This window comes from Cucumis sativus, unplaced genomic scaffold (assembly GCF_000004075.3).
Source record: "Cucumis sativus cultivar 9930 unplaced genomic scaffold, Cucumber_9930_V3 scaffold120, whole genome shotgun sequence".
Lineage (NCBI taxonomy): Eukaryota > Viridiplantae > Streptophyta > Magnoliopsida > Cucurbitales > Cucurbitaceae > Cucumis > Cucumis sativus.
Window position 1 is genome coordinate 63630 of NW_022279526.1, and position 16702 is coordinate 80331.

Below are 16702 nucleotides of genomic sequence, written 5' to 3' on the forward strand. Positions count from 1 at the left end.
AGTGTACGAAGAAATGGAAAGGACGCACTAAGAGAAGAAGATGGAGATTGGATCCGCACTAGAGAAGAAGATGGAGATGGATCCGCGAAATGGGTATGATAGGGTTTCTTCCTTACAGAAACGGAAATTGAGAGATAGGCCAAAGAAGACAAGAGAGCAAGAGAGAATGGGGGAGGAGGGAGGAGAGGGAGACTTGGCCGTTAGAGAAGAGGAGAAAGAAATTTTAAATGAGAGAGACTGTACATGTAGGGTTTTTATTAGATTTTTTTTTTTTTGAAATCTTGCTTAATTGGATTTAGAGAATTTTGTGTATTCGGTTCACTGACGTATTAGCTGTCCATTGGTCCATTGTTTTGTCATTTTTTTTTCAACAAACTAAATGTTTTAAGCCATTTACAAATTAGATTTCGATAAATCGATAATCATATTTTTTTACAATATAGGACTAAAAAAGATAACTAATTTATATATATATATATATATACATACAACAGTATTTAGTTAAATTACAAAAAAATTTTTGAATTTTGTAGTTTGTGTAAAAAATAACCTTAAACTTTGAAATGTTAAAAAAAATTGTTTTGAACTTTTAAAAATTATTCATAAATACATCTACATACGTAGGATGAAGGTATTGGCATGCTTCTCTAAAAAAACTTTCCAAAAAGATGTTGTGTGACTTTTGAAAAGAAAAATTACAAATGGGGTCGTTTTTAAACAAATTAGATATATCGAGTTATGTTTCTTTAATTTTTTTCCTTTTTTCACATCAATCTTTACTTTTTTTTTGGAACCCTGCAAAAATAACAAAAACATTTATAATCACATGACTCATGTCACTACATTTTCTAAATTTTAAAAGTAGTAAATTTAAAAGTTGATAACCCTATGATTATCGTTTGATAGTCATCTAATATCACTAATTTTGTCATATTCGTAATATCCAAATAAGGTTTCTTGGTGAGTCTAGAGTCGAACGTGAGGACTTATACTAAAAATATATTTATATTTTGAAATGATCTTAAGGTGATTAATAACATACGCCTAAGAACCATAGCGGTATCATCCACTTGTAGGGTGGGAGGGGAGTCATCCACTATAGATAAGGTCCACTTGTCTTCCTAACTTCATAAGGCTGCCAAAAGAGTTAGGCATAATCACATCCACACATTTACCCTTCTCTCGAACATAAACCAACTCTCTTTTCTTCCTAATAACGAGTAATTGCATCCGATTACCTACCTCCTTTTCCTTAATATGCCTAATGGGGAGCTATTAGTCTTACTTTCCTCCAACTATTTAAAGTCTAACACCACATCCACAAGACACAATTGTCCATTCCTCCTCTTTGTTTGAAACCACCTTGCTCACATCATCCTCTCGATGAACTTTGTTTTCCACAATCTTAGGACACTTACCACTAGAATGCCCAAAAGACCGGCATAAATTACACCTTCGAGGCTTCCACTAATAATTCACAGTCATAACGAAATCCTCTCCCCTAAGGTGAATTGTAAATTCAGCAAGCATAGGAGAGTCCACATTTGATTCAACACATACTCAAGCATGTGACAACCTTCGTCTTTCCTTAGTAGCTAGATCTAAAGATAGAGGTTTTCCTATAGCACTAGCCACAACAGTCAATCTGACATCTGTCCATAACTCCATTGGAATCCTACCTAGTTTAATCCATATAGGAACATAATAAAAAACAAAGGATTTAGGGACAATACCTGGAGTCCATTTACGGAGGAGCATACTTTTGCAGCAAGATGTCGCGATCAACGAGATAGGATCCATTCAACAAGTTTTGGGCATCTGAATTGGAAACAGATGAGTCCGTTCTCAAGAATTGTAATCGTTGGCATTTTAATTTTATCAACAATAACAACGAGCTAAACAAAATCCTCTATCCAGAACGCACTAATGAAAACTAAAATGTAAAATAAGTACGAAGTAATTAATTAAAACAGAAGACAAAAGAAACCCAAAGTAAGTTGACAAAATGCCCACAATAAGCTTCAAGAGAGTGAGAGGGAACACCAAGAGAAACATGAATAGCCTTGCTAACTTTTCACTACTAGCCAACTACATATTTTTTACAATACGTGTTAGGGAAATCTTTCCCTTTGCAAAACATACCAATATATAATCAATCATTGGCTCCTTATGGGAAAATACAGAAGCCCTATACATGTCTGTTTCAAGCCTGTGTTGAACAACTTTTAATTCCCTAAGATAAGGAGATTTATCTGAAGGTTCGAGAATAATGACATGTCCTAAACTAACCCACCATTTCGCAACAGTGAACCAGTTTGATCGTTAGGGGACAACTTTTGATAATAAGCGCACAACCATGCCCCAATTCCAATGTTGCCCAAAAGTAAAGGCCTTTCTTCACACTGCTCCATAAAAAAAAGTTCGGCTTTCACATAAAGATCTTATTTCTTTTTTATTGCTCCAAGAGATCTAATAGATCTATTTTCACCACACAAATCCCTTTTGTTATCATGGAAAATGTGTTGGTTGTGCTCAAACCAAATCTCTGCTAGCAACACTTTTATCAAATTAACCCATATTTTTTTTAAAAAAAAAAGAGGATATGAGTCTCACTATTATTAATATTGAAAAATGAAGAGACAAAGCTCAATGTAATGAGGATTATACAAAGAGCAATAGGACAGAGGATCAACAGACGCACCTGGACATCTCAATTAGGTTGACACCCCCTTAGCGCCCTCATCACATCCAAAAAGCGACAACACAAGATCAAAACCAAAAGCCACAAATAGAAGGCTTTTTTTGTGTTTGTTTTGCCTTTGGACATTACTCCTTTGTTATGGGTTTTAGCTTGGTTGGATATGATGAGGGTGCTATGGGGGTGTCAACCTAGTTGAGATGCCAAGGTGCACCCCCTGATCCATGGTTACATGTTCATTGTATAACTCTCTTGTACTCTGAGTTTTTGTCTAATTATTATTATTATTTTAATATTAATAAAGAGGTTGTCTCCTTTTCAAAAAAAAAAAAGAAAAAAAAAAACAAAACAAAACAAAAGCCACAAATATAAAACCAAACAAAATGATAAAATAATATGTCCAAAACAAAATCATAAATCATAGGTAGCAGGTCGAGAACAAAGAAGAATAAGCCTTGATTGAGCAAAAAATCCCAACAAATATTGAATGTTTGGAGAAGACGGAACCAACATTTCGATACAAAGACATAGTCAATTAAAAGGTGCTAAATATTTTTCATGTTATCAACACAAATGGGGCAGACATGAGGTGAGAGGACATGGGAGAGAAGTTTTCTTTGAAGTACTAAAGCACGGTTTAATTTTCCAAACAACGTAATTCATATGGGGAAATTTATCCAAAGAGTGAGCTAAATAGCCCAATGAGTGATTGTTTTATAAAACATCGTTTTGAAATATTAAGTATTTAACAATTAACTCTTAACATAAATGAAATCAAATTCAAACAACTTATCTCAAACTTTCCCTTTCAGTTGCTATACCTAGAATCGTCGAGACGAAAAACAATAAACTAGGCATAGAAGCCCTATCCCGTGATACGATACTTACGAGATGAAACTCTAGGCATCAATTGTGCCCTATCTCGTTATAACTACAATGAGATGGAAAACTAGGCATTCGTACAGGGTCTCGTCCCTTGAGATGGGAAACTAAGCATCTTTAAAAGTCTTCATCTCTTATCTAATACCAATGATGGAAAGCTAGGTATTTACTGAATATCCAAATCAAATGACCTCTATGCACAAGAAAATCTCTCCCGAAGGGTTGCTATATATCTTAGAATATTTTAGGTATAGACTAAAACATGCTAATATTATTTTCAAGCTTAAACATTTTGAAAACTTAGCACAATCATGATTGCTTATAATTTTCATTAGTAAATTCATCAATAAAAACATGTTTACCAAAATGTTTCTAAATGCATGCTTTGGAAATACTTTATAAGTCAGTATCCTCAAATATTCAAACATCAAAGCATGCTTGAAACATTTGATAGTAAATTCATGTTTAGAAATCAACTTAAACTCATTTTTGTCACTTATAGAGAGTAGCTTGGACCCTTGGCTTATAAACTTGTTCGATCTCCTTCAGATCTAAAATAATGAAAAATAATGGGAAATAATTCCATTTAATTCCCATTGATCATAAAAATATCAAAACTTTGCTTAAAATTTCCAAAACCCACAAAAACAGCGAAAGACATTAGCTTGCGTACAAAATATTGTGGCAGAAGTTGGCAGGCGCGCGTAGGGCTTGCCTTGCCATGTCTCGTTCTAACCTCATGTGCAGCGTGTCACAATCACAACTTTTCAAACACGGAACAGACTATTGTGCGGCACTTGTTGTAACTCGATGAACACGTCAGTTGTATGAAATTCGATACGATGTAGCCTCCCTACAAGTTTTAAGAGAAATTGGTTTTATTAAACATGAGAGAGAAAGGAAAGCATTGGAAACATCGTTAAAAAAAACTTTGAAGACTGTCCATTGCAAAGAGAGCTTAAATTGCAAAGAGTACCTCTGTGATGAGATTGGTTTGTGGAACCAATTGGGATGGGAAAAAGTTTAGAGATATTTGAGAGAAACTCTTTTCTTTTTGCAAAGAGCAATAGCGTTAGCCTTATTTTTTCTTTTTTATTAATTCATTTTTTTAAGAAAATTGTTTTCTTCTAGATATTATAACTCTCTTTCCTTCTAGGAATAGAAAATGAAGTAGAAGAGAACCATGAGATTCTATTAATTTACAAATAATTAAATTAATATATATTTCAAATCTATTGATTAATTAAACATTAATCAATTAGTTAATAATTAATGAAATCGAATTTAATTAAATAATATTAAACTAAACTATTAATTAATTCTCCAATTAACTAATAACACTAAATTATTTATCTTATATTTAACTTAAATTAAATTTGAATCATATTCAAATATAAGTTTCTCTCAATAATTTTAATATGAATCCAATTCACATTAAATTAATATTTGAACTCATTTAAATATTTTATCTCTCATAAATTAATTTTGAATCATCCCCAAAGTTAAATTTATATAGTAAAGTTTGATAAACTTTATATTATAATGTATCACTATACATTATACTAATTCCCAAGTTAAATTTAAACATTTTAAATTACAACCAATACAAATAAATCTCATTACCCTTTACGAGCTAGGAAAAGGACCTAATGGACCTACAGATCAGAAGCTACAACGATCTAAGATTAATTGGCTAAACTCATTAACCACATTAATCAATATTCGTTAGTGTGTGTACACTCCACTAAAGACTCACAACTGAACTCTTCTCACTAAAAATATATTTCTATGTCCACGGATATAGACCAATAATAGTAAGTTAGTCCTTCACGAGTGTTTGTATCACCAGTTGGATCAATTTACCGCTTTACCCCTATGTTACCTCTAACCTTAAAAACCAGTGCTCCTCTAATGAACAACTTGTTTATGGTCCTACTAATAAACAAAAACCCCTCTCATGTCATCGAGAGGGTACGGGCCCTTTGTTCAAGTTTTGGAGACACCATTTAAGCTAACATTCATCTACTTACCCTAAAGTAGGAAATGAGTGAATTCCATTTTGTGCAATTATAATCCCAACTCCACACTCAGTCTTGTCCCCAAAATCACTACTACAAAACAGGCTCTCTTGATGGTTGTAGTTTTCCTTTCTTGACGTTTTTGAGAAAAAACGTCAAGAAAGATGTGATTTCAAATAAAAAAAACGTCAAGAATTTTTATGAAAGGCCAATTTTCAACTTTCTTGACGTTTTTTGTGCAATTAAACATCAAGTAAGATGTATTTTTTCTTGACGTTTTTTAAACGTCAATAATATATAGTTTCCTCGATGTTTTAAAAACGTCAAGAAATTTATAAAAAAATCTTAACGTTTTTAAAATGTCGAGATAATTCTAAAAAGTTCTTGACATTTTTACAAACATCAAAAAATTTATAAAAAATTCTTGACGTTTTTAAAACGTCAAGATAATTCTAAAAGATCATTGATGTTTTTACAAACTTTAAGAAATTTTAATTTGTTTTTGACGTTTTAAAAACGTCAAGAAATTTCTAAAAAATTATTGTTTTAATATTCTTTTACAAAACACAGCGTTTCAATTAGATCACTTCCCCTTTTCTTAATTAAACCTAATTCGCCGCGACTTTGTCCCTTCTCCACCCGAAATCAAAAGCGTCGTTCACCTAACCTTCCCTTCGCGTTCATCTGTGCATTCATTTGCGTTCATTGCCGAAAAAGACTTCCCTTCGCGTTCATCAGCATTCACCTTCATTCATTTGCGTTCATCGTCCGTCACCGTTCGTCTGCTTTGCGTTCCCTTCACCTTCGTTGATTTGCGTAAGTTTGTTCACCGTTCGAAATGCGTAAACACATTCTCTGTTCGAAAATGAGTAAACACGTTCACCGTCCTTCTGTCACATTCCACTTTCGCTAAACCTCTATTCGTTTCCAAATCCTTCATGGTTACTCATTCGTTGTCCCTCAAAATTGTCGTCCTTCTCTACGAAAACGTCGTCCTTCTTTTGAGTCTTCATTCCCCTTTATGTCATCCTTCTGTATTTAGAGGTTATACTTCATTCCCCTAAAACTTCCACTGGTTTCCATATTTCAAGAATTTGAAATTTTTATAGGATATTGCTAGTGGAAATTAAGTCAATTATGTTTGCTCCCAAACTACCTCCTGACTATGCTGTCTGGTTAGGAGAAATAAAGTCTTTGTCATATTTCAAGGTAGTGTATGTTAACCAACACTTAGTGATTTTGTGTTTATGAGCTTATTTTAGTTAATATGTTTTTGTAGGAAAAATATGATGTCAATATGGCATATTATACGATGAAATTGTAGTCGTTTAACACAAAATTTTGAGGTTCTTTTTCAACTAATTATGCTTTATCTAATATATTTTTCCAAATCTTAAAGAAGAACTTTTGATTTCATTGGAGTTTATCATTAGAGGCATTACTATATTGGCTGCCTCTCAGTGGGCTATAGGTTTTCCAATGGTCATTTGAGACTGGTTGATAATAGCAAAAGTTAGAGCTTGAGAAGAAGGAGCGAAGAAAGTAGTGAAGACAAAAGAAGAAAGAAAGCTGAGTGAAAAACGAAAATTGACAAGGTAGAGATGTGACATGAAAATGATGATGAGAAGTGAAGGAGGCACGACACAATACTGGTACACAATAACAAAGCCTTGATAATTAAAAAAAGGATGGTGCCAAGAAAATTTAAATACAAAAAAAAATGAAGGTTCTTGCAAGTGTATTGAGTGAATGGGAGAAAGAAAGGATAAAAAAGGTAGAAAGAGAGAAAGAGAAGTCAAGGGTAGAGATACATAGCTTTGTATATAGAAACTTTATGTTTATACTCCATTATACGTTGTGGAGAATATAACATCCTGATATGTTTGATTCAATTTGAATGATGCAATTATTTATTTTTCTGCAATAATTCTACTTTCTAGAACCTAAATTTTGAAAGCCTACTAATTTTTCAGAATTAATTCGAGACCCCACTTTTTCTCCCCTTCCTACCTACGGTTACTTTTTGCTTAAACTTTAAAAGTTGTTTGAAAATTTTTGCTGAAACTTGTAAAATTTGTTTGAAGTTCGTATATCTCTCACATATTGCAAGGTTTCTTAATTATTTTATTGAATTTCCTACATAAATGCATTCAAATATGAGTTGACATTATTGGAAAAGATCCGTCATCCTAAAGTAGTTCAGTTTTTTGGTGTCGTTACTCAGAATTTGCCTATGGTGATTGTTTCTGAATACCATCCGAAGGTATGGATACATTTTCTTACCCTTTATTTTATTCTAATGAAAATTATTTCATCATGTTTCATTCCAAGCATTTCATTACATATTTTGTTCATATATGATGAATGGTGATTAGTTTTTGTATCAACTTATTCCCTCTTCCATGTGTATTTCATCTTCCAGGGTGATATATATCAATATATTCCCTCTTCAATTGATTCTTGTTTTTACTCTTGGCTTATAGGTTGCTACATGATCGTATATTAGGAGCAAAATTGTGCAATTAGTTTATAGTTAGGGAGATTTCAATAGTAAAAAGCAAAGAGAGTAAATGGTAACAAAATCATATTGTTCACATGAAATGATAAAATAATCATTACACATTTACAAGAACAGTAAATAAATTATGTGATTTTCGTGAGAAAAATGAAGAAGAAATAGCTTCTAACAAAAGTGAATATAAATTAAAGGAGAATATAAAACTGTTGAAAATATTTATTTTCAATAATTCGGAAGTTCTTTGGCTATATATAATGGAAGAGAGCCTTTCCAAGGTGTGATGCCTGGCGTCAACAACGACGCGCTTAGCACATATACGGAACCGAACACACATCTTCTTGGTGTTTGTCTATGCAAAAGCCTCGAGTGGCTATGGTCTTCTTCTTCTTGTGAGGGAAATGGTTGAAGTTGCTAGACTATTTCAATTACTATGTGAGAAGTGGCTGAATTTTATTGGACCTCTCTTCTTGGGCTTACTTTTTACAATTGTTTAACAATCTCTCTCCGAATATACCTTCGTCCCCTTAGCTGCTTCCCACTTTGGTAAAATTGCCAAAGCTTTATGTGTACATTGCAAGAGATAGAGGAGCAAGGCAAAATAAGGTTATTGGAACAAGGCGAAAGTTATCATTTCGTGACACAAATTGAGTTTTCTTGACAAAATTTTCGCATTGTTAATTAATGACATAAATGTGTCATTAAAAATTACCCTAATAAAAAATCAATGTTTTCCTTCAATCATACGCTTTTTGATTTAAAACAAATAATTCGAAGCTTTCATCCCACTTGTGAACAACAACCGAAAAAAACCTTACTTCATCCCACATCGTCGTTGTCTTTAGCTCTCTCGCAAATGCTCTCTGGCGACGTTCCCCCCTCTCTCGCAAATACTCTTCACGACTTTTCCTCTCTCTCAAAATTAAGCTCTCCACCCACCATTTGAAGGAACTCACCAAATTTGCAAGTAATTGAAGAATTCGTGGTCCATGAGATCGATTAAGTCCATTTATGAGTTAGTTTGATTAGATTATGTCACATATACATGTATTACAATTAAGGGACACTTGCGAAAATGGCAAAATAAGTTATAATAATTAAGTCCATAGAACACATACTTTATTATTTGAGAAAGTGACAAAACAAAGACAGCAGCTCACACATCAAGAGGTAAAATGTCACAAATGCCCTCGTTATTGATGTACATTTGATACACCTTATACACGTCTGATACACCTAATACCTCTTGATACATTAAGTCCATTTATGAGTTAGTTTGATTAGATTATGTCACATATACATGTATTACAATTAAGGGACACTTGCGAAAATGGCAAAATAAGTTATAATAATTAAGTCCATAGAACACATACTTTATTATTTGAGAAAATGACAAAAACAAAGACCAACTCACACATCAAGAGGTAAAATGTCACAAAAGCCCTTGTTATTGATGTACATTTGATACACCTTATACACGTCTGATACACCTAATACCCCTTGATACACTTGATACTTCTTACTGATACACTTGATACATTTGATAGATACAATTCATGCACTCGGTACTCATTGATACACTCGATACTTTTTGATACACACCTGAAACATCTTCATACACATAATACTTCTCGTTACACTTGATTCTTCTTGATACACTTGATACCCCTGAGGCCTTGATACACTTGATTAGTTTGATACACTTAAAGACTTCACTTATAAGTTTGATACACTTGATACACCACTAATAAACTTGTTATACTTCATTGGTACACTTAACAAATTTGATATGTTTGATGTACATGCACTACAAGAAATTTACCCTTGTCGATGACAAATATCGTCAGTAAATCTTCAAAAACTAATCGACTTTTCATTTGCCAACAAAATTAAGTTGTCAACACACACTGTCACGTAGGTCTGTCGGAAGATCCTCTATCGATGGCAAAAAATAAACTATCAGCAAAAATAGGAACTATCGATGAAATTGAACCATCAGTGTGCGTGTGTGCGCTCGTGTGTGTGTGCGCATGTCCATGTGTGCTTGGGTGTGTGTATGCGCACATACATGTGTACGTGAGTAGGTGAGTGTGTGTGCATTTGTGTGCGTGCGGTTTGGTGTGCGTGTACATGTGTGCGTTTGTGTGTGTGTGCCTACGTTTTGTGTGTGTGTGCGTGTGTGCACGTGTGTGTGTGTGTGTGCGTGTATGAGTGCACGCGCGTGCAAGTGTATGTATGTGTATGCGCGTGTGATTGTGTGTGAATAAGTTGATATTTTTAATGTTGAGTTTCTCCCAATTTTAAAACAATAATTTAATTATCTTGATATTCAAGCCATTAATATTATTGTGAGATAAAGATTGAATAAAATTAAAATCTTGAATCAATTAGTTGAGTCCTGAGATATTAAGAAAAAAGTTATGATATGGGTTGATGTATCTTTTTCAGGTAAAAAATAATTAAAAGCTAATAAATGCATAACATAAATTAATTACAACGTAGAAACGAAATAATTACTGTTTGAGAAGGTGAATATTTTGGTATTTTATAAAATATCATGCACACGTGCAAAAAATTCTATTTGCTAAAATTTAAAAGAAAAAGTAGTTTTGCCATTTTTCAAAATGACCCATAAACACGTTGCTATATCTCTTATGACAAAGAGTGTGCCTCTACTGGTACATATTCGACTTGTTTTTTGTTCGTAAAATTGGATATAAGACTGCATTATATTGAAATAATTACACTAACGACACTTTTAAACCAATATTGATAGAAATTATAATTTAATTAACGTTATTAAGTCAAATGAACATGGTTTAAAAGTCTTTCTAAACACAATTATTGTAGTTATTTTTTAATTTTAATTCATTTATACATCTTTGTGCATATGTGCGTGTGTGCGTGCGTGTGCGCGAGTGCGTACGTGTGTGCGTATGCACGTGTCCACGTGTGCGTGGGTGTGTGTGTCTACGTGTGCGTGGGTGTGAGTGTCCACGTGTGCGCGTTTGTGCGTGTGTGTGGGTGTGTGTGCGTATACGCGCGCGTGCGTGTGTACGTGAGTGGGCGTGTGCGCTTTTGTGCTTTTCTTTCAATTTTAAAATAATAATTTAATTATCTTGATATTCAAGTCATTAAAATTATTTTGAGATAAGGTTATTTTAATATAAAATCTATCGTTGAGATTCTCAAATTCTAAAAATTAATAATTTTGAAATTTTGAAATTCAATTTGGTTATTTTGAAATTCAAATTCAATTAGGTTATTTTGAAATTCAGTAAGATTGAATAATGTTATTAAAATGTTGAATCAATTAGTTGAGTCCCGAGATTTTAAGAGAAAAGTTATGATATGAGTTGATGTATCTATTTCAAGTAAAAATTAATTAAAAGTTGATAAATACATAACATAAATTAATTACAATGTAAGAACAAAATAGTTATAGTTGGAGAATGTGAATATTTTGGTATTTTATAAAATACCATGCAGGTGCAAAAACTGTTGTTTGCTAAAATTGAAAAGAAAAAGTAGTTTTGCCATTTTTCAAATTGACCCCTAAAAACGTTGGATTTTTGTGTATTCCCTTGGGCTTTCTTGTTCAATATTTAGTCAAATTGCACTATACATAAAATTTATGTTTGTTACGTCACAAGATTTCATTTACTATTTGTGTCTGTATTATTTTATATTTTATACAAGAGACTCCGTTTGAGTGTTGAGCTAGTAATGGGAGGGACTACCGTTGACCCCAAAATTACAAGGTTTCATGTTGCTTACTGGATCATTAATGATTCGTCTCTATCTTTGGCTCAGCGAGTGGTGGAGTTGGAAGCCCCTGAAAGTGTAGATTTAGACTCTCTACCGTTGTCAAGAGCTGTTAAGTATGCAAAAATGGCCTTGAGAAATCTATAAACTCTCTGAACAAGAGACATTCTAGTGTAAGAAGAAATGCTCAAGTCCTTGAAGAAATTGAGGACACAACTCCAATTCCTAGCATGCTTTCTCCCTAAGACTATGCTGGTCCTAGTCGGGGAGTGGCATTTACATCCCAGAAAGACACACATGTATCACCTCGTGTTGGCACTTCCATTGCAATGCACAACTCTGACATATATTGTAACGACCCAACTTTTCTAAGTAAGTCGAGGTCGTTAATTTTTTACAAATAAAAGACTTTGATTAATATAAAATGAAACGTAAACTAATTTAAAAACATCTTTAAGTCAGGCCTGAATTTCAAAAATTCAAGAAAACATAAAAACAATACTATTTACAATAAACGTTTGTAAGCAAAATTTCAATTCATCTTAAACCTCACAAGAACCCATAAGCGTAAGCAAACAACATATTTCCTATGGCATCACGCTTCCTTCCGGCCCTCGCCGGTTTGCCGCCTTTATTACCTTTGCCTGAAAATTAAACATAAGAAGGGTGAGTATTTAAATACTCAGTAAGAGACCCTCTACTGGTCCCGTCATCAGGGGAAAATAAATTGTTAACGTTCTATTGGGACACCTTGTACAGTCGCAGTCTTGTGATCCTGTAGGATACACATCTCAGTCTAACACCCGAGGGACGTACATATCAGTCAATCAAACTATACAGTCAACACACCCCTCAGTTCACCAGCACACAGTCATACTTTAGCGTAACGTACACCCAATCTAAACGAAAATCACAAGTTCACATCTGTATCTCATACAAACACAATCTACAATCTTCGTCCTGTCCACATACACACACTTATATATATATATTCCATGAAATCACGATATACATTCGACGTTAAGTCTACTTCAATTCATATGCATTCATATATATTTTCAGTCAAACCACAGTATACATTCATCACACTCACAATCACAATTGAGTCCAGTAGAAAATCCCTTCCTCAAAGTTAGGGAAGCTCCTTAATCACTAACGTCCTCGAAACAATCCTAAGCATAACAACACAAAATTCAATTACTTTCACGATACATATCCCACTTATTTTCCTCAACGTAAGTTTCAACTCACCGATATAATGGCGAACTGAACCTTCAACAATTCACAATCTGGTTGTGAATGTAAGGGAGCCTAACGTTACTCCCAACACCTCAACGCACGAATGTCGAACTCGCAGCAAAAATCCTAAGTATGGGTCGGTCAGCGGTCGGCCAAATGAGACGTGGCGGCTGGGCTTCACGGATGGAAACCATCGCGAACAGACAGCAAATCTGAACGGTTACAGCAACTAGTCGGCCGACGTCGATAGCAGGTGGAGCGGCGATTGTGAGCGGGAGCGTGGCGGTTACTGGTTCACGCGGCGGCCTTGGCTTCGACGGAGACAGAATCGGCGATGGAGACGGCAGATCGGCGCGCGGGACGACTGCTGCAAGGTTGCTTCGCGAACCGGAGATGGAACGGCAGATCGCGCGCGGGCTGCGGCTGGACTGCGGCGGGAAGAAAACGGAAGAGAAAGGATCGGCGGCTGGCTGCGGCTGGGCTGCGGCGGGAAGAAAAAGAAGGGAAAGGATCGGCGGCTGGCTGCGGCGGGAAGAAAATGGAAGGGAAAGGATCGGTGGGAGTCGCGGCGCACGGCGGAAGAAGGAAATAGGGGCGGCGGTTGCTGGGCTGCGACGCAGATCTGGACTGGGCAGCGTCATGTGGCGGCCGACGGCTGCTGCGAACGGAAGAAGAAGAGGAATGGAGGTCGGCGTTACTGGGCTGCGGACGGGGAGAAGGGAAGGGCGCACGGGGAGGAAGGAGAAGAGAGAAAAGAAAAGAAAAAGAAAAGAAAAGAAAAAAATATATAATAAAGAATTTTCTTTTTCTTTTCTTTTTATTTAAATTAATATTAAAATAAAAATATATAAAATATATAAAATAAAAAAATGTATATATATATATATTTTACCTTTGGATCTTTACATATATAGTGCCGACATTTCCTTCCTTAAGCTTGAAAAAAGGTGATTTGATGTCCATAAAAAATTAACTGAGCAGTTAGATATTTTCTAATACGTATCTCACGTAATTTGATGCTCATTGATACTGCATTACTGTGTCAGGAACGTGTTGATGTAAAATCTTTCAGTTTTGATGGATCTTATTACAAGCTTTCAACTCTTCTTAGCACGACTTCTGACAGAACAAAGGTTTGATATATCTTTACACGATCGCATATCACATATGAACGATCGCATATCCCACCTGAAATATCGATCACCCTTGGTAAAACAACCGTTTAGATATTCTACACGATTGTTTGCTTAAGGATACACGATCATTTTGTAACTATTTTTTTTATTATCCTTTTTTCTTTTTATACTAGAATCAAAATCAATTGTTTGATGATATTAACAACATGTATGATGATCTTCGTGATGATTCTAGTCATCACAATCTGGACAAGAATGATGACCATCAAAATAACAAACATGTGATCATCCATGAGAATCCATCTGTTCAAGAGTCACATCTTCAAGAATCTACTGTAGAAACTCAACAGTTAGTGTTTAATTCATTAGTTACTGCTTTATATTGTTTAAAATTGCTTAGATTATAAATAAAAACAATTTTTTTCTTTTCTGTGTAGGGAACAAAAATGAACAACGCAAATCAACATCAAGAGCAATCAGGCAGTGATATTAGCATAGATGGCAGAGATGCACATTTGATATTAACTATAAGTAATATAGCAGAAAATATGGAAGGTCATACTCAAACAGAAAAGGGACTGCTAGAAATGATTGAAAATCTTCCGTTGGTAAGCCAACCACTTCCACTTTGTGAGATGCTACCATTAACTACTGCAAAGGTCTTGCATTAGTTTAATTGGTATGTGTGCCTAAAGGGATAAAAGCTCTTGGCAGTGAAAGACTTTACAAAACCATTCATCAATTTTAATTTGAAAATTCCAAAATACCAGTACATTGACAATATTTAGAATCAAAGTTCTAAATAAAGAACTAAGTATGCTTTTAAATTAAAAGATACATAGAACTTACTCTTGTTGACGTCTCTGAATCTATAATCCACCGAATTGGGGACACCACCCGTTGGAGACCTTCCTATCTTCGAAGATGAGATTGGTTTGAAGAAAACAATTGGAATGAAAAAAAATTTAGAGAGAAACTATGTAACACCCCCAATATCAAGGTATTTCTCTCAAGCTAAATTTTTTAAATTTTAAGGAATTTGGTTGTCGTGTGGATTTAGCAGGAAGTGAAGGGGGCTTTTATAAAAAAATATACTAATACTAAAGGTTAAATATATAATAATAGAATTAATGTTATTATTAATTTAAAATATCAATTCTTTATTGATTCACGTGCAACCCCATCTCTTTCTCCTTCACTCTTCCTCTTCCCCGTGCCCACGCCACCTGCCTCCCTTAGCCATTTTATATTACTCTTGGACGTCAGCCAGCCACGTCGTCACCGATCTCTTGTCTCCGTTGAAGTCGAAGCACCGTTCGTCGTGAGTTCGAACTCTCGGCATCGCGTCTCACCTCTGTTTTCCAGCCAAGTTGTGATTCATTCGCGCGTAGCTCCTTTGACGTTCGCGCCACCACATTTGCTCCAGGTGACGAGGAACGTCACCGATTGACCTATCATCTCACCGGCGTTGTTACTTAGTTGAAGCAGTCGTCGACCAGACTTGAGCCCGTCGCGTCTGTCGAAGTGCCGTCGCGGGCTCTTCACCTTCCAGCCATGGGTTGTAAGCTGAAGTTTGTTTTTCGTTTGTTGATTAGATCTGATCTATTACACGCGTCGATTCTAGTTATTCGAAGTTGTTGCCCCATTTTACTCTAATTTTTGGGATTTTTGTGGTAAGTTGTATTGGTGAGTGTGGTGGTTTTACATTGTAATTATCCTTGGGTTGTAGTTTTGGATAATTAGTTAAATTGTTAATTGATTCTTGAAGGTAGTTTGAGTTCTTTGGATTCACAACTAAATTGTAGATTTGTTGGAGTTCGATTCGCCAATACTTTGGTAAGCTAGAATTTACATTGAGGAAATTAAATGAAAGAAAGTATTGTGAAAGTAATTGAGTTCCATATTTTATTAGGTTTCCTTCGTTCGAGAAATTTGAGTAACATTAAAGTAAGGGGTTTCTATTACTGGACTCTTTGAAAGTTTTGAAATGTGTTGACTGTTTGGATCTCTGGACTTAGTATGGTTTACCAATATATGTAGAAGTAGATATGATGACAAATGTATATTATGCCAGACTGGTATAGAAGTAGATACGATGGATAATGTATTTGTAAACTGAGAAAGGTGTTATGTATATATATATATCTTGACTGTCTGGTGTGTTGTTATAGTATCAACTGATTTTGTGATAGATTGAATAGATTGAACGTAAGTGTGTTAAGTTGGATTGATGATATGATGGAGTAGTTTGACTATACTAGGAATGGATTGATTAAATGTTTATAACGGACTAAGGGAAAATTGTTAGCTTTGTCGATTGGGTAGTGTGCCTTGCAGGTGTCCTACGGGATCACCACCTGTTGTGCATTCTTCGAGAGCACTAGAATGACATGTGCATTCTTCGAGAGCAATAGACTGACATGTGCATTCTTCGAGAGCACTAGACTGA

At 34.8% G+C, this 16702-nt stretch overlaps 1 protein-coding gene and 2 long non-coding RNA genes across 3 annotated transcripts; 1 reads left to right on the forward strand and 2 right to left on the reverse strand.

Moving 5' to 3' along the window:
• The first annotated feature begins 7570 nt into the window (after positions 1 to 7570).
• On the forward strand, positions 7571 to 14924 carry LOC116405585. The gene is made up of 3 exons (XM_031889526.1): positions 7571 to 7861; positions 14164 to 14250; positions 14691 to 14924. The coding sequence occupies exons 1-3, from the start codon at positions 7832 to 7834 to the stop codon at positions 14922 to 14924; spliced, it is 351 nt and encodes a 116-aa protein (XP_031745386.1). The 5' UTR covers positions 7571 to 7831.
• Positions 12311 to 12687, reverse strand: LOC116405581. Its single transcript, XR_004218688.1, has 2 exons — positions 12629 to 12687; positions 12311 to 12522 (listed from the first exon to the last, which is right to left on the reverse strand). It is a non-coding gene; the product is annotated as an uncharacterized LOC116405581 (long non-coding RNA).
• LOC116405580 lies at positions 12888 to 13772 on the reverse strand. The gene is made up of 2 exons (XR_004218687.1): positions 13130 to 13772; positions 12888 to 13050 (listed from the first exon to the last, which is right to left on the reverse strand). It is a non-coding gene; the product is annotated as an uncharacterized LOC116405580 (long non-coding RNA).
• Positions 14925 to 16702: the final 1778 nt, after the last annotated feature.

What these genes read in the sequence shown, in the direction of transcription:
- LOC116405585 (XM_031889526.1), top strand. Translation starts at nt 7,832, where the DNA reads ATGGTGATTGTTTCTGAATACCATCCGAAG. An exon ending in TTTCTGAATACCATCCGAAG is followed by an intron (nt 7,862 to 14,163) that starts GTATGGATACAT and finishes TTACTGTGTCAG; the next exon opens with GAACGTGTTGATGTAAAATC. An exon ending in CGACTTCTGACAGAACAAAG is followed by an intron (nt 14,251 to 14,690) that starts GTTTGATATATC and finishes TTTTCTGTGTAG; the next exon opens with GGAACAAAAATGAACAACGC.